Below are 18,525 nucleotides of genomic sequence, written 5' to 3' on the forward strand. Positions count from 1 at the left end.
ATGGAGCACTTATCATGTGTAAAACACTGGGCCAGATTCTGGGAGTATGTAGTATGATGCTCATTACCACTTAGGGAAACGCACAGAAAATCAAATCAACTAATAACAGGAAGGAAAGGGGCAGAACTACCCCTATTATACTTAGGTTTATTTAATTTTTTTAGAAGGCAGTCACTCTTTTATGTCTAAATTTTGTGGTTACTTGAGGGAGAGAGCTATGGTAGAAGAAAATTCTGAATAAATAGTCATTTTTCTGTGTGGGGATATGTTATAGCTGTATGTTCGCTGGAGACAGCATGAACTCTGGAGTTTGGGAAACCTGGGATCAAATCTCTAATCTGCTACTTAGTAGCTGTTTGACTTTGGGCAAATTAATTAACTTAGTTTTGTTTTGTTTTTTTTTTAACCTGTAAATTGATGATAATAACACTGACCTTACGGGGTTGTGGAGGGATTAAACACTAACACCTAACAGGTCATTAAAAATGCTCATTACCTTTTTATTCTGTCCCTTCATTCATCACTAATCTTTCATTGGGAATTTAGTTTAAATCACCATTGGTGCTGGCCTGCCACTGTGATAGGCTATCATACCTCAAAGTTGACATCTTCCAGATTGGCTGGAACCCGGTAAGGATTACTTGCTTTAATGCTTTTGACAGTTTTACACATTCCTCCAGTGAGAGAGTTATCAAGGACTTCTCCTCTGGGCTCTCCTGCCAGAAAATTAAACCTAGAAATAAAGTAGTTTGCAAGAATTCAATAGATGCAGAGCAATCTTGAAAATTTACCTTACTTATATGAAAGAAATTCCTCTCGTGGACATTTTTGACTCATGACAAATGACTTGGAGGAAAGCCCATTTTTTTCTAGTCTGTGGTGAAATATCCAGAAAGGGCTAGAAACCAAAACTCAGCCCCTCTGGGTCTGTCACGGTTTCCTTATTCCACTCACATAGTTGTTTTGGGCTTTCTACATGAAATAAAATTCGGGTTGATAATTATTTCATGACTTAGGAAACCAGAACAAATTTTGGAAGCCAATTATGAGATAAATTATTACATAACTAATGCCAGTCTAGGCCCACTTCTTTCAGAAGGATACAGTAAAGGAATTCTCACAGAGAGCTAATACTAAAATAGTTAATAGCAATACGGTAGGGCCTTGACTTACGAGTGTCCCGACTAATGAGTTTTTCGAGATACGAGCCATCTCTCGGCCGATTTTTTGCTTTGAGTTGCGAGCTAAAATTCGGGTTACGAGCCAGCTTCAGATACCCCACCGCTAGTTGGTGCAAAAAACGTCACAGTGAACGCCACAACATCAGCCCGGCATCACGTGTCATTGTAATGGTGAAAATTGATTTGACATATGAATAATTTGAGTTACGAGCTCCGTCACAGAACGAATTAAACTCGTAAGTCAAGGCCCCACTGTATTTTAATAGAATTCTAGTAACATTGTTTTATCAAGCAATAATAATATTTAAAATTTATTTAACAAAAGCTTGCATATTATGTACTATAAGTCAAGCACTGTTTGATCTATGTTTAATATTTATTTAATACTTATGATAAGCATGTGATGTAGTAATATGGTTATAATTATTATAACCATTTTACAAATGAGGAAATTGAAATATAGAGATTAGTTAGCACAAATCAAGTATTTAAGAAATTGTTTTCTGGGAGATCAAAAAGTCCTCCAAGATGCTAATAGTTTTCTAAATTCTTATAGATATTAATATGTGTCTTGTGGGAAAAGAAGAAGTTTTGTGTCAAAAAGTTTGGTATTGCCGAAACCGGTTTGGCTCAGTGGATAGAGCGTCGGCCTGCAGACTGAGGGGTCCCAGGTTCGATTGCGGTCAAGGGCATGTACCTGGGTTGCAGGCACATCCCCAGTAGGGAGTGTGCAGGAGGCGGCTGATCGATGTTTCTTCTCCCATCGATGTTTCTAACTCTCTATCTCTCTCTCCCTTCCTCTCTGAAAAAAATCAATAAAATATATTTAAAAAAAAAAAAAGTTTGGTATTGATGGATTACATATGGTGAAATAATAAAACAAATATATAATGGTCTTTGTCCCCAGTTCCTGGCACAGGGCTCCTAAAGCCCTTGTAATCTCCTAAGTGATAAGAGCACTAAAAGCATCTTTTGTTCTAGTATTTAGTTTTTGACCCTGGTTTATGACACAGGGCTCTTAAATCCCTTGGAATTTCCTGGGTGATAGCGGTGTCTTTTGACTTTTTTCTTGTTTTAATATTTATGTTTCAATTGCAGTTGACATACAATATTATATTAGTTTCAGGTATACAACATAGTGATTAGGCATTTATAAAACTTACTAGTACAAAGTGAACACCCCAACAAATCTAGTATCTATGCGTGCAGTGTCTCTTTTTTTTCTGACTGGGTGACTCTTGGTGGGCACCTGGATGGGGACTGGTAACCAAAAAAATCAAACCTTGATTAGAAGCTTAGAGTTTTTAGCTTCACCTTTCATTCTTCAGAGAGAGGAGAGGGGCTTGGAATGGAGTTAAGGATCAATCATGCCTACATGATGAAGCCTCCCCCCCCCCCCCCGGCCCCAACATCCCCAAAGGATAGCGTTCAGAGAGCTCTCATTTTGGTGAATACATGGAGGTGCAGGTAGAGTGGTACACCCAGACAGGGCATGAGAGCTCAGAGCCCCTTCCCACACACCTTGCTCTACTCATGCCTCCCAAATGGATGTTCATCTGCATCTTTTAAGTGTATAATAAGCTGGTAAACAGTAAGTAGGTTGTTTTCCTGGGTTCTGTGAGCCTCTCCAGCACATTAATCAAACCCAAGCAGTGGGCCAGTGGGAATCTTCCGTGTATCAGAAGCATGGGTAAAGTGGCATGGGAAGTCGGGGGCAGTCTTGTGGGACTGAGTCCTTAACCTCTGGCATCGGCACTAAATCCAGGCCGATAGTGTCATGACTGAATTAAATTGTAGGACACCCAACTGGTGTCACAGAGAATTGCTTCATGGGGGAGAGCACCCACACACCTGGTGTCAGAAGTGTGAGTGTGGTAGTGGTGTGAGAGTAAAGCAGGTACACAGGAGGAGGGCTGGTGCATGAGTTACAGCTCAATGAAGCTGCTAAAAAAAGGGAGTGGTTCCTGTGGCTTCTCATACCCCAATCGCTGTGAGCACAATTTGAGGTGTGTCCTCATTCATATTTGAAGTTTTATCAAAATGGGTACTTGAGGGAGGAAGTATGAGGAACTGGTCGGGAAGAAATTTCCAAACTACTCAAGTTAGCATGACAAACATAGGTGTTTCACACTTATTCATTTTCGTTTTCTGACTTAAGAGGGATCAATGAGGAAAAAGGAACTGTTTATTTTATACTGCCTTATGCTATGTACTTGTAAGTTTGTCACAAAGGGCTTAACAAAAGTGGCTCCTAGGTCATGAGAAGCTCCGAAGATGGCAGCTGCTTGCAGAGAGCCTGCAGATAGGACTTCATGGAGGTGGCTCTCTCAGGCTTGAACCTTTTATGAGTTAAGTCAACTGTGCAGCCATTTTCAGCCCTATTCTTTCTCCTCCCCTCTGTGGTATTTAAATTGACTTTAAATATTTTGGTGTTTCAAATATATCACGGTTTTTGATATTGTAGATGTTTTTTTAAAAATATATTTTATTGATTTTTAAAAAATATATTTTATTGATTTTTTTACAGGGAGGAGGGGAGAGGGATAGAGAGTTAGAAACATTGATGAGAGAGAAACATTGATCAGCTGCCTCCTGCACACTCCCCACTGGGGATGTGCCCGCAACCAAGGTACATTCCCTTGACCAAAATCGAACCCGGGACCCTTCAGTCCGCAGGCCGATGTTCTATCCACTGAGCCAAACTGGTCAGGGCTATTGATTTTTATAGAGAGGAAAAGAGAGGGATAGAGAGTTAGAAACATCGATGAGAGAGAGAGACATTGATCAGCTGCTTCCTGCACCCCTCCTACTGGGGATGTGCCTGCAACTAAGGTACATGCTCTTGACCGGAATTGAACCTGGGACCTTTTAGTCAGCAGGTCAACACTCTGTCCACTGAGCCAAACCAGTTAGAGCTGATACTGTAGGTTTTTAAAGGAATTTTATCTTATTTGGATTAGTGTGTCATATTTTGTAACTTTTAATATTTATTTTAAAATTATGTATATATGCTTGTGTGTGTGTGTGTGTGTGTGTGTGTGTGTGTGTGTGTGTGCGCGCTAATATTGCCTGATTCTTGCTTTAGGTTTAAGACCTGGTGACTGATGTTAGCAACGAAAGAATGCCGTTCTGTCTTGCTAAATTCTCCCTTGGGGAAATGCCATTTAAAAAGAGGTACAGGCATCCAGGAAGCTACTTCCTGTGGGGAGAAATGTGTGAGAGAGGGGGGCAGAGATTCTCGGGCCAGCGGAAAGATTCCAATAAGCAGCTCTCAAAACTCTCAGATCTTGAAGAGCGAGGAGAGGACTGGCTGTCCTCAGCCGTCAGGTTTTGCTCATTTCTGAGAATCCTTGGGACACCAGCTGTGCTTGGCAGAGGCCACACAGTCCTTCTGTCAGAGTACACACAGCGTGTGGTCCTCCCCATCTGCACTGTAGGTCTGGACCAACTGAGCCAGAGGTGAGACTGGAACGTCACCCTTCATCAATCAGAGCATTAGGAAACATGACTACTAAGTGGGAGTTTGGGCTGAGGTTTTTCTCCCAGGGAGAGGAAAAATAAAAAGGAAACCATTTCTGCACATTAACAAGATGCTGTTGAAATGCTCTCATTGAAATCAACTCAAGTTAGAAATTGTTAGGACAGAACCTCAGAAAAGTCTGTGGACATTGGACACACCAGTGAGGAAACTGCAGCCGAGAGGTGTTCAATAACTTGGCTATGGAGTAGCGAGTTAGTGCAGAACGCGGCCCTGCACCTGGCTCCCTGGCTTCCAAGCTAATGGCCCTTCCATTTCACTGCTGTCCTTGAGTTTGGTCCAATAGCTTCTGGTATCCATTCTAATCAAATGAGGTTGTATTTGCAGTGGCTGCTGTTTGTCGTTGATGCCTCAAGGCTTCATATTATGCAAGTCTGGCGGTGTAAGTGAAAACTTAAAAAAAAGTCCAATACAAAGCAATAAAAGTCTATAGCAAACTATTTGCCTTCTGGCCAAAAAATTGAAGGGAGATTTCTTTATTATGGGAACAGGAGATTATCTGTACTGATTTTTCTTACGCTTCCAACTAAGGCTCAGTTCTTCTCTTTCCATTGACTTCATTTACATTTTCTAAAGTTTTCTAAGTCATTGGCTCCGTGTAATGAATTTAGAATCCCTTGCCAAACCTCCAATGACCTCATGACTTGAATACGAACCACCTGTTAATGCAGGTCTGACCTTTGGCCTTTAAACTGTACTGACCTCCCCATGCATCATATAGCTTATGTGAGAAAAGTTTTGGACACCCTAGCCATGCTCATTTCACCGTTAACTCTCTTAACTTTTTCACACCATTGTTTTTTATCACCCCTTTTTTCTATGTTTGGCTAAGCCCTTTCCTCTGGCTTGGTCTCCTACCATTGACCCAGGGCTTGACTATAACCCTTGAAGACTGGTTTTAATTCTCTAGTATTCCGACTTTCGACACAGTTGTAGGCATACTGTTCTGATACCCTCATTCTCTATTTGTTCCTGGCATTTCTTAGTGGTTACTCACCCACTCAAGACCTAGCCCCAAAAATCCACCTCGGCACCACCCAGCTTGGTTGGCCTCTCCCCAGTTTGCCCTGGTCTGCGTCAGAACTGCAGGATGTATGAGAATGAAAACGAGCAACAAGTATGAAGGGCCCATACCATTGCCTGGCACAAGGGAAATGTGAAAATGCTAAATAATTTCATTCCCTAGGAGTGAGGATCATGGCCACATGCTGCCCCACGATGGTAGCCAAGTGCCAGAGGCAGGGCTGGTAAGAGTAGAAAGAGGTGAATGAGGAAGCAGACAAGGCGTCTCATTGCTTCATCGCTGCTTCCAACTCAGTTCTGAGATGCTGTTATTCCCCCAAATGATAAAAAGATTTTACATACCCAGTGCCCATCCTGTATACATTAGGGATGGGGTTGTACTTCCGTAAGCATACTGATTTTTTTCTCCCACAATCCCTTTCATCTGAGTTGTCTCCACAATCATTTTCTCCATTGCATTCTAATTTGCTGGCAATACAACGACCTATCAAGAAAAGCAAACAACATCGACCACAAATGATTATTTAAGGCATTTATTAATCTAAAATGTTAGTGATTTAAATCTCAAAAAAACCTAAAAGCAGGTTTCCTAACAATGACTCATCCAAAATCATGTTTTACTCTTTTAAATTTAAAAAAATTTTCAATTACAGTGATATTTAATATTATATTAGTTTTAGGTGTACAGCATAGTTGTTACACATTTAAATAATTCATAAAGTGATCGCCCAGTAAGTCTAGTACCCACCTAAGTTTTCATTTATTTTTTTATAAAGATTTAGGAACATATGGAAATCGAATGATAAACATATTTTCCCCCATTTCTTTTTAGGATTAAAAGACTCACCATAGATTATTTAGCCACCATGGGGCTGATTGGCTTAAGTAAGAGAATGAGATCTAGAATCCCATTCTCATTTCAGTAAGCTTTCTGCAGAAATCCTGCTCTGTAGCAGAAAATGAATGGAAGGTTTAGAGTTTTGTTCTGACTCAGGAGAGCAGACTCAAGGTCACTGTTTTATTTTTAAAAACCAATTTTACACACACACACACACACACACACACACACACACACACACACGTATGGTAACATGGCTGTATCTCCAAAATTTTATTTTGAGCAAACAAAGCCAGACACACAAGAGTGATGCCATGGGATACATTCATATGATATTCAAGAATAAGGAGAGGAAAGAAGAAGAAGGAGGAGGAGAAGAAGAAGAAGAAGAAGGAGGGGGAGGAGGAGGAGGAGGAGGAGGAGGAGGAGGAGGAGGAGGAGGAGGAGGAGGAGGAGGAGGAGGAGGAGGAGAAGAAGAAGAAGAAGAAGAAGAAGAAGAAGAAGAAGAAGAAGAAGAAGAAGAAGAAGAAGAAGAAGAAGGAGAAAAAGGAGAAGAAGGAGGAGGAGGAGGAGGAGGAGGAGGAGGAGGAGGAGGAGGAGGAGGAGGAGGGGAAGAGGAGAAGACGAAGAAGAAGAAGAAGAAGGAGAAGGAGAAGGAGAAGGAGAAGGAGAAGGAGAAGGAGAAGGAGAAGGAGAAGGAGAAGGAGAAGGAGAAGGAGAAGGAGGAGAAGGAGAAGGAGAAGGAGAGGGATTAACTGGAAAGAGGAAAACAGAAACTTCTTCAGGATTATGGATATTTTCTATATCTTGATTGAGGGTCATGTACATGTATGTATATACTCATCAAAATAAAATTTCACACTTATTATCTGTGCATTTTACACTAGGTAATTATTTTACTATACATAATTAGTACATTTTTATTATGTAGTCATATATAACTACATAATATAATTGCTTTACTAGATACTTTATTCTATCTAATTATTTTTGGACAAGTTAAATGCCTAGGTGCTATCGAATTTGGTAGCAGGTTAAATTAGTGAGTTTAGGACATGGGACAAGCTTCATGTACTTAAATAGTTCCTTTTCCTTTTAAACTTGCTGAATTTCCTGAGGATCCTTGTGCATAAGGCATTTCAATTTCTGTAAGCATATATTACAGAAATTGAAATGCTGTATACACAGCCCCTCTCCTGCCCTCACCCTCTTGCTTATAATCAGGGGAGCTGGTGTCCTCCAGGCCTCACTGACAACGATTCAATGTTTGACTCCAGGTTACCTAGTTAACTATTCTAGGCGGTGATCAGCATCTCACCATTGCTATGTGTGACTATTTGGGCTCACTGACTGCTTGGGGAAAGTGGGTATTCTGTTGAATACATTTTTTTTATTAATGGAAAGCTGCCGAGAAAGCACTTAGTTTCATCTCTTTTGGTTAATAACTTTCACTAAGAAGGTAGAATGTTAGAAAGTAATTAAGTCCTTCTTTGATTATTCAAAACCTTGTATTATATCTAGACCAACATTATAAAGAATTATAGCTATATACCCCAGCATCATACAAGAGTGAAAATATAGAGAGAATAGAATTTCTATTAACCCCAGGATATAACCTGAAAGATGCACTGGTTTTAAAAGAGCACATTTCTAGGTTTTTATTTGTTTGTTTATTTTCAGGGAAGAACAGAGTAGGTAATTTAGTTTTAAATAGAGATGCTTTTACTAAAGGAAAAAACCCCCAAATATTATATTTTTTTAATGTTTTGAACCTGGCACTTACAAATTTGAGCAAAAGCTAATTTTTGATATGGTTACACTAAAAAAATCCTGTTTTATTGAACCAAGGTATAGGTACACATGCAGGATACAGTTCTCATTGGTCTAGCTTCGTGAGCAGGGCACCAAATTTGTTAGAACACAAGAACTTCTATCCATATGTACTTCTAGGGATATTGGAGAAGACCTATTAACAAGGGTAGGGATGAAAGCAAAAGGACATCCCTTGAGTGATGTTTAGGAATGAGTGGCACGTGTGATATAGCTTTGATGGGACACATCTAAGAATGGTTCCAGGCCACAAAAACTCAATGGAGTAGGAAGCACCAGAGAAGACATATTGTAATCCACACATACACTGAGTAGCCAGATTATTATGACCGGCCAGATTATTATGACCACCCCATCAGTACTTCGTTGGGCCACCTTTTGCCTTCAATACTGCGGCGATTCTTCTTGAGTCAATGCCATTTCTTTTTAGGATTAAAAGACTCACCATATATATCCTCTACCAAAGAAGGGGTGGGGATGATGAAGGGCAGTTTGGATAGTGCAGACCTTGCAGAAGTCAGAAATTAGCCAGCACATATACACAATACATATACACTCACACCTGAAGCCATGTAGTCATTTAGAAATTGTACATGTTTTCCCTATGTACTTGAACTGATTTTTGTTATTGCAATGATGTATATAAAAGCCTAAGTGACCATTCGACCAGTAGCTATGATGTGTACTGACCACCAGGGAACAGACGCTCAATACATAGGCATGGAAACATGGAACAGACTGATGAATCTCAGAGGAAAGGGGGGAGGGGGTGGGTGGGAAGAGATTAACCAAAGATCTTATATGTATACTAGAGGCCAGGTGCACAGATTTGTGCACTGGTGGGTTCCCTCGACCTGGCCTGAGGGGATCAGATCGAAACCAACAGTGTGATATTCCCCGAGGGGTCCCAGATTGAAAGAGGGTACAGGCCAGGCTGAGGGACCCCACTGGTGCCAGGAGTCTAGTTATTTTTATAACCAGCTGCAAATTCTTTAGTCTTCTATGTTTAAAATGAGGACTTTGGGAAAGGAGTTGGCACAGTGCATGAAGGTTAGCCTCATGGGTAATTCTCAAAGACTCATTAAATGAATATGCTTAGTCTTGGGGACACTTGGAGGACTCTGAACAGAAACTATGATGGAGGAAAGAAAAGAAGGAAGCTCTCTTTAGGATAGACAGTTCTTTGAGGGCCAAATATCATCCTGAGTCAGACAAAAGATGATGCATCCAACATTTTATTCCCTTTCAGAGTGACACTATGATGTTTTTAGGAGAGCATAGTAGTATAGATCTTTGGTAGAATATTTAACCAATAGGCCATGACATTACCCAATCAAAATGGTTGCCAACCAAATCCATGCCAGGGATTAACCAGTGAATGGCTGAATCTTGGGAAAATCTGGGTTTCCTGTGAAGTAATATGGACAACAGGGCAGGGGGCACTCAGGAAGTAGCTGCTTACTAACCATTGCAGATGCATTTCAATAGTTTAGATTTTATCAATGGCTGTGGCCATATTGCTGATCAGCTATTCTAATACCACTAACTTTCCTGAAATCACTCATTATGAATTGGTGGCCTATTGATGTATTTAAAGACCTCTTAAACTTGTGAACATTTTTGGCCTAAAGAAAGCTCTTTGTAATAAATTTTATAGAATTTATCATCTATTAAATAAAGGAGTTTTTTCTGGTAATTTGTTCTGAAAACCGTTCTTCAAGCTTCAAATAATTACACTTCACTTCTTTATCTTAATATTCTGAATATAATGCTTAGATTATTCTCCTATTCCCTCTTTTGTCAATAGCTCGCAGGACCTTATTCATATAGGTATGCTGTATATCTACCTGCCCTCATCCCACCCTCTTATTCCAGGGCACAGAGGGAAAACCCTGACACCAACATTTCTGTCTGACACTTGGAAAAGACTGGCAAAGCTGAAGGCAGGAAGCAAGGATTAAAAGGAGAAAAACCTTAGGCCCAAGGTCTGGGGTCAATTTTTTATGGAATTTGAAATCTGCTATCTAGTTATAAATACTTTATTTTTCAGTGCATTCCAGAGTACACAGAAATGATATAAATTGCATTCATCTGAACTCTAAATTTTAACTTCAAGTGGACGATTTAGATAAAAGGTCAGTGAACTATGGCCCTTGGACTAAAACTGACCTGCTACTTGTTTTCATAAGTAAAACTTTATTGGAACACAGCCATGCTCATTTGTCTATATAGATATATCTATGGCAGTTTTGATGCTAAGATGCCAGAGCTGATTAGTTGCAACATAGACCTATGACCTGCAAAGCCTAAAATATTTACTATCTGGAATTTTACTGAAAAAAATTTGCAGAAATCTGATCTAGACTATTCAAAAACGGTGAGTGTTGAAGAGCTATTAATTATGCAAGACAATACAAAGATTAAACAGTATATTTAAGGCTTGATTATAACCTAGTGAAACTTAACCAAATTTATAAATCTGAATGAGGGCTTGGAGAAAATGTTACCATTGTTTAAATCATTTTGAGTTGCCTCTTTTGGAATTTCCTTTGGAGGCAATCAATGGACCACTGAGAAAATTTGTCACATCATCTCCAATTATCCCCCTCCCTGACATATCTAATCTAATAACAGACAAACATGGCAATTGACCATACCTTTGCTACACCTCCCATTGGCTAATCAGTGCAATATGCAAATTAACCGCCAACAAAGATGACGGCTAATTTGCATACTGCAGGCACGGTGGGACAGCGCCATCCCGCCTGCCCCGCCGCTATCCGGGCCTGCTATCTGCAACCCGGGGCGGCAGGCGTCCCATGTGCGACCTGACCTGTGGCTGGTGGGCGGGACAGCGGTGATCCCTGCTACCCACCCCGCCCTCATCCGGCCCTCCCGCAGGGGACCTGGGGCTGGCGGGCTGAAAGGCGGCTCCGGGCAGAGCAGCGAAGACTGAAGGCGGCTCCAGCCGGAGCGAAGGCCTGGGTCCCAGGTGCCGAAGGAAAACCGGTGCCGGCAGCCAGTGGGAGGGAAGGTGTACTGCACAAATCTTATTGTGCAACAGGCCTCTAGTCTTAATATTAATATCCTTGGTATAATAAACTATGTGAAAATCTTTTAAATCTATTGCTCCTTTTCTATTGCTTATTCTGATTATAGGTTTGTGCTTATTAATAGTTAACTTTTAAAAGTATCTGCCTCCTTCTCTTTTCCTCATCCTCTTTTTTCTTCCTCGTGCTTTATAACAGGGCATCACTACTTGATGAGCAAATGAATCAGGTAGGTGGTCAAGATGGTTATAGTTTGAGAGCAATAACTTCACACGTAAATAGCTTGATAATTGGTAACATAATCCCTTCATCTCCCCATGCTTAAAATATGACGGGATTCCTCTATCACAGCTTTTACTGGAGTCAATTGGGAAAACTTTGTGCTGGTCAAGTCATTTTTAGAGAAGGATGAACATTTTCCAAAAGTACATTACCACTGTCACAACGGAATTTATTCTTGCAGTCAATCTCTTCGATTTTGCAGAGTTTAGTTGGAATGCATGGTTGAAAATTCACCAGGGGCTCCGTACACTTTTGTCCTCCAAACTGACTGGGGCGCAAAATAGATCTAACCTTAAACTGAAAGAAAAAGAGAGAGAAGGCTAAGTAACTATGAGGCAGGGTTGAAGCCAAACTGTATCTCAGAAATCTAGGCTTCTCAATCACAGTAGTGATTGTTACTATAGTGGTGCTGCCCGAATTAGCTAATGATTTTTCTGATCCCATTACTGTGTGTCCTTCAGGAAGTCTCTGGGCCCCAATTTCCTAAAAGGAAGAAGTGGACATAAAAGGTTTCTAAGGCTTCTAACTCTAAAATCATATGATTCTAAGTTAAATAGAAATTCAATGCACAAATATTTACTGAGTGTCTCCTGAGTGCAGATTCTTCCGGGAAATAATAATAGTCCTTCAGTATCTCAAAGATAGTGTGACGTGAATGATACATGTGAAAGGATTTGGGAGTTCTTTTGCACAAGGAAGTCACCATGGAAACCAGGGTGACACATTCTCTACACTTTAAAAGATTTAAAATATATATATATATATATATATATATATATATATATGTATATATATATATATATGTTTTATTGATTTCAGAGAGAGGAAGGAAGAGGGAGAGAAAGATAGAAACATCAATCAGCTGCCTTCTGCATGCCCCCTACTAGGGCTCGAGCCTGCAACCTGGGCATGTGCCCTGACCCAAAATCAAACTGGCAAACTCCTGAGCGTGAGATGCATTCAAGCAACTGAGCCACACTGGCTGGGCTACGCTTTAAAGTTAAACAGTTTGAAATGGTGAGTAGTAGAACAGAGTCAGGGGAGGTCAGAATTATGACAGCATTGAGAAGTACTGACTTGGATGTCAGGAAAGTTTGAGTTCAGAATGCAGCTCCTATATCCACTAGTGATGTATTCTTGAGCAAATTACTTAGCTCCTAACGAACCACAACTTCCTCATCTGTAACACGGGGAGAAAAGCACAATGTGGGGTGAAGTTTGAATAAGGTGATGCACGGAAAGGACCTAGAACAGTTCAGCTCAGAGAGGGGACTGAGTTTCTTTTTTTCCTCTTATATGTGAATGCTCAGCATCTGCCCTGACGGGTCCACACGGGCAATGTCCTTACAGGAACAAGCTCGTGGAAGGTAAATATTGCAATGGGAACAGTAAACAAATGGAGGGACTTTCCCATAGGGAGAGGGAATTAAGAGGAAGGGCAAGGAATCAGGCTTCTGGCTAATGTTCCAGATTTTTGTATGATTTTAAACCATGCACTGAAATCCTCATTTTCTAGGGCCTGCTTTTGCTTCCCGTGTTCTCACAGGGCACAGAACTGGGCAGTTGCGACACAGGTACTGGGGGCAGAATTTCCTCTTGGTGGTCATACAACAGTGAAACATGTGAAATGAACCCCCTGGCCCTTAATAATTGCTCAATAACATTTTTCCTCAATAGAAGGTGGGAAGGTTTATTTGAAGAAATTCAGCATTTTGGTGATGGTTGAGCCTTTGGAAACCCGAGTCTTTTTATTGGGATTCCGATTTCCTGAATATGTCCATGTGTCACCCACCTGCTTTTCGACACAAGGGTCACAGTCTGACCATGGTCCATAATCCCCCAGGAGGCAGTTGATCGGACAAGCTTGCCAGTTACACTCTCTGGATTCCCGGAAGACACAAAGGTGGTGACAGGAGTTCTTCCAATAGTATTCATTTATTGTTACTTGTCTGCAATAGTGAAGAAAAAACCTGCTTAGAATTAGTCTAATCACTGTGGCTCCAGCCCAATAAGGAAAATATCACTGAGAATTGACTATAGTGAATAGAAGGAAAGAAGGCTTTCATGAAAAATCATTTCATGGAACTCAGGACCAGGTACACAATTTATGGGGCCCAAGGCAGAATAAAAAAGGGCGGATGAGACTGTTCTTATTAAAAAATTAAGAATTTAAAACAGTGACAATAGAGTAGTAAGCCAAGCATGAAGTCCTTTTAAGTGTTAAGTCACTCACTATGAAGCTGGCACCGATGGAATTCCTGGAAGAGACTGATTGTGAAAGAAAGGAAAAGAGAAAGTTCCTGAAAATTGCTTAAAAGATCTCAGTGTAATAAGTACAGTGATCGAGGTGGAATCAGAGTAGTGTGGGGCCAGTCAGTCAAAGAGGAAGTGACAGGAGAGATACATCTTGAAAAGCTCGTGTGAATTCTCCCGGCAATGAAGGGCCATGCAAAGAGGACAGGTGGAGGAGCACAGCATGTCCCCGGAGGAGCCCGTGACACGGGCTTGAGAAGGGCACAGATGGGAAGAACGGGATTTATTGTTGAACCTCACTAGGTGGACAGTGAGAGAGCTACTGAGGGACTCTTCAGTAGAAGAATATTCTAAACAAATCTGTTTTTACATACTTAGGGGATGGTTTATTGTGGAAGTCAATTAGTTATTTTTAATGAGACTCACACTATACATATGCAAAAAAGAGTTTTCTAAAATAAAGTTTCTAAAAAGTGTTATCATAGCTAAAGCACATTAAACACATGCCTTTCTCCCTCAAGTCATGTGAGCATTCACAGGGAACAGAAACACCTCGTAGATTTTTAAAAAACCACTGGGACAAGTAGTCCGAATTGGCAAAAAGACTGAATTACTAAATATGACACAGTTTTCTTGCTTCTTGTACATGCCAACAATCAAGGTAGCAGCTAGCATTGCTGTGCAGTTAAGCTCCTGTTAGACTGTTTAATGAGCAGAAAATTCTCTGTAATTAACTCACTCACTGGTGGTGAGCCGTTATATGCTGATTGAATAAAAAGCTTGAGAAGCAATTCTAAGAAAATAGCCAACTGAAAATATTGCACAGGTTCTCAATTAAATTTCTCTGAAACTCCTCAATGTTATGGAGAGAGCAAGAGTAGACTTCCATTCCACCTTATGTGGAAAAGACCACAAGTTCCTTCCAAATTCATGAGTTCTTATTTTGAGACATCCAGTTTTGTCCCATTGCTTCCTGTGGCCCTTTGGATATTGCTAAGTCTTCCCTTGAGGTTTCACAGGGCACACAGCAAAGCTGCACAGCTCACACCCACCTTGATCTGGTTTGGATTCCAGTATTGCAGGTTTTGGAGCAGCTGGACCACTCAGTCCATGGGAAATGATCACAGAAGCAGGCGTGGCTCTTGTCAATCAGAGCACTCAGCAGGATGAAACACAAGACAGAGTGTCTGGCCATGCTCTGAGAGCCTCCAGGCCCTGAAAAGCAGTGATAGAGTGCATATCAAAGACTCATCGGGGGGGGGGGGTAAACCTTTACAAATCATTCTGTTAGAGACTCAGATATTATCTTAGAAAACACTGGTGTCTCCCCGTCTTGCTTTAGGCAACTTAACACCTAAATTTACATGTTCATGAGTATAAATTCTATTTCTACAGATTTTTAAGGCATATATTTCTGTGGTTACAATCCCCAGTAGGAGGATGTTTCTCTGAATTGTTAGTGGTAGGCTACAAAGAAAAGTATGTAGTAAATATTTGTAACCCATTCCCATTCCAAAATGGGAATTAGTGTATAAACTTATCCTTTTCAAAACAACTGCTCATTTTGTGTGGGCAAGACCCTCAAGTACACTCCAGTTTTTCCTACTTTTCTAGATCTGGGGAATGAGTTAGGACCATTCTGCTAGAAGTTTTATTCAGTTTCCTGACATCCTGGAAACCTGCTAAAGCAAGTCCCCTCCCCCCCCCCGCCCCCCAAGAAAAACCCACAAAATGTCTCATAGACACAGACAACAGTATGCTGATTACCAGAGGGAAAGGGGGTGGGGGAAGTAGAAGAGAGTAAAGTGGGATAAATGGTGATGGAAGGAGTCTTGACTTTGGATAGTGAACACACAATACAAGTATAGATGATATATTATATAATTGTACATCTGAAACCTATATAATTTTATTAACCAATGTCATCCCAATATATTCAATAAAAATAGCTAGAGAGAGAGTTCACTGTCCAATTACCTCTACCTTTAGAGCCATAGAAGTTAGAGCTGAAACAGATCTTTGAAATCTGCAGCTTAAACACCCTCATTTTATAGGTGACGAAACTGCAGCTTAAGGAGGTGCATTAACATTGAGGTTACGTGACAAGTAAGAGCCCAGGACTCCTCATTCTTTGATGAGATGCATCCTTCACTGAATCTGTAGTAACACTAATTATTTTGTTACTGGAGCATCTCTTGATGCCTGGAGCTCTACACCCAGACCACGAGAGGATGTATCCAGATGTGGCTGAATGTCGGAGAAAACCTTGACCAGTAGTTCCCACCCGTGTGCTGAGGATCTGGGAATTATTGAAGGGAATTTTCAAAACTATTTCTGCCCTCCCATATTGCCATGTTGATCTTTATATCTCTAACAAAACATGCAACATGATTAAATATAGAGAAAATACTGCTGCAATTAATATAGTGACTCACATTTAAAGAAATAAAATCCCCTTCACCTTGTTTCTCCACCTTAGTTTTATTATCTATAAAAAAGGAATAATATTTTTCCTTCTTCATAGGTTTTTGTTAGGATTCAGTAAGGAAATTCATGTAAAGTGCTTAAAACAACCCTTGGCATAGGATCACTGCTCAGTATTAGCTTTTAAAATTAGTAATAATACTTATCACAATAAGTACTGGTCACCCCACGTAGCCTGCTTCTTCAGTCCTTTGGTCATCCCTCACTAACCCCCCTGCCAGCCTGGTTGTAGGCAGCCATCTTGTGAGGGTATGAGGGTTGTAGCTGTCAGTCATGTATTTTTCAAAACTAGGGGCTCTTTGAATTACATCAAGGATCATGTGAAGATTAAAATATGTTTTGATATTAAATATTCAAAGCAATGTAGACATTAATTTGTTTTTAACTCCAATTTTTAAAAATTGTTTTTATTGATTTCAGAGAGAGGAAGGGAGAAGGATAGAGAGATGTAAACATCATCATCGCTTCTCGGCCTTTTGGCTAAGATCAAGTGAGAGATGTAAACATCAATGATGAGAGATCAACTGCCTGCTGCATGCCTTCCTACTGGGGATTGAGCCCTGGGCATGTGCCCTGACTAGGAATCGAACCATGACATCCTGGTTCATAGGCCGATGCTCATCCACTGAGCCACACCGGCCAGGTTATTTTACATTTCTTAGTTGTGATGAAAGAATATGTCAGTTAAAAAAAAAATAGAACTCGCCCTAACTGGTTTGGCTCAGTGGATAGAGAGCCGGCCTGCAGACTGAAGGGTCCCAGGTTCGATTCTAATCCAGGGCATGTACCTTGGTTGCAGGCACATCCCCAGTAAGGGGTTTGCAGGAAGCAGCTGATCGATGTTTCTCTCTCATCGATGTTTTTAACTCTCTATTCCTCTCCCTTCTTCTCTGTAAAAAATCAATAAAATATAAAAAAAAATAGGGCTCATTGTTTCATAAATTTTTGTTTAAGCCAAAAGCTTGAGATCAGATATAAAAATTATGTCTCCAATATGTTAAAAAATGAGAACATTTGTTCTTAATATATCAGTAAGCTTTTGAATTTTCCTACAAACTCAGAGAAGAATGCTGGAATAAAAACAACCAAACTTATTGGCATATGACTAAATACGTCCTTCCATTTCAAATGGAATCTGCACAGTTGAGTATCTATTGTGTGCTGCTGGGCACTGAGTGAGAGACAAAAAAATAGAATCCATGGTCACTGTCTGGGTACAGTAGACAGAGATTGGAGATGCTTCCCATGATTTTCACCTAAGCTTTTGTATCTAACTCATAGGTAAGCTGCTGCAGGCCCAGGATGTCAATGACTAAGCTGGTCTCTGCACTTGCCTGCCTGCTTTAGTTCACTGGTAGAGTAGCTCAGCTTTCCTGGTTTCCCTCAGCAGCACAGAACCGGGGACAGTAGGACTAGAGTGCTCAGACAGAATTTAGTCTGTGATCAGACAGAATGGTGTGAGGTCTACACATCAGACCTGAGCTCCAGACCGGGTGCCAGGCAGAGGGTTCAATGCGGGGAGAAAAGAAGACATTTGTAATACTTTCAACAATAAAGATAAATGTTTTAAAATCCTATATAATAAAGAGGTGATATGCAAATTAACCCTCATACCCTCACAAGATGGCTGCCTACAACCAGGCTGGCAGGGGGGTTAGTGAGGGATGACCAAAGGACTGAAGAAGCAGGCTACGTGGGGTGACCAGGCCATCAGGGGGGGGCAGTCAGGGGCAACCAGGCAGGCAGGCAGGTGAGCAATTAGGAGCCAGCAGTCCAGGATTGTGAGAGGGATGTCCGACTGCTGGTTTAGACTGGGATGAGGCTTAAACCGGCAGTTGGACATCCCCCGAGGGGGTCCCAGATTGGAGAGGTGCAGGCTGGGCTGAGGGGATCCATCCCCCATGCACAAATTTCATGCACCGGGCCTCTAGTAAGTAAATAAAAGGCCCTGAGGAGCTGACAGACCACTAGACAGACCACCACCCAATCCCCAGCCCATCCCCCATTTGGGGTCTTCTTACACAGGACTGCTTCAACAAGGAAACC

General features: G+C 41.0%; 1 protein-coding gene across 1 annotated transcript in view; it reads right to left on the bottom strand.

Moving 5' to 3' along the window:
* Window positions 1-18,525, bottom strand: part of C6 (complement C6) — a 48,382-nt gene that overhangs the window by 28,100 nt on the left and 1,757 nt on the right. Inside the window, exons 2-6 of the mRNA XM_036310700.1 lie at window positions 15,048-15,210; window positions 13,535-13,691; window positions 11,895-12,039; window positions 6,085-6,226; window positions 595-733 (exon numbers count right to left, since the gene is read on the bottom strand). Of these exons, the coding sequence (XP_036166593.1) occupies window positions 595-733; window positions 6,085-6,226; window positions 11,895-12,039; window positions 13,535-13,691; window positions 15,048-15,190 (726 nt within the window). The 5' untranslated portion in view covers window positions 15,191-15,210. The remainder of the gene's footprint in view (window positions 1-594; window positions 734-6,084; window positions 6,227-11,894; window positions 12,040-13,534; window positions 13,692-15,047; window positions 15,211-18,525) is intronic.

This window comes from Myotis myotis, unplaced genomic scaffold (genome assembly GCF_014108235.1).
Source record: "Myotis myotis isolate mMyoMyo1 unplaced genomic scaffold, mMyoMyo1.p scaffold_m19_p_5, whole genome shotgun sequence".
In the NCBI taxonomy this organism is placed as follows: domain Eukaryota; kingdom Metazoa; phylum Chordata; class Mammalia; order Chiroptera; family Vespertilionidae; genus Myotis; species Myotis myotis.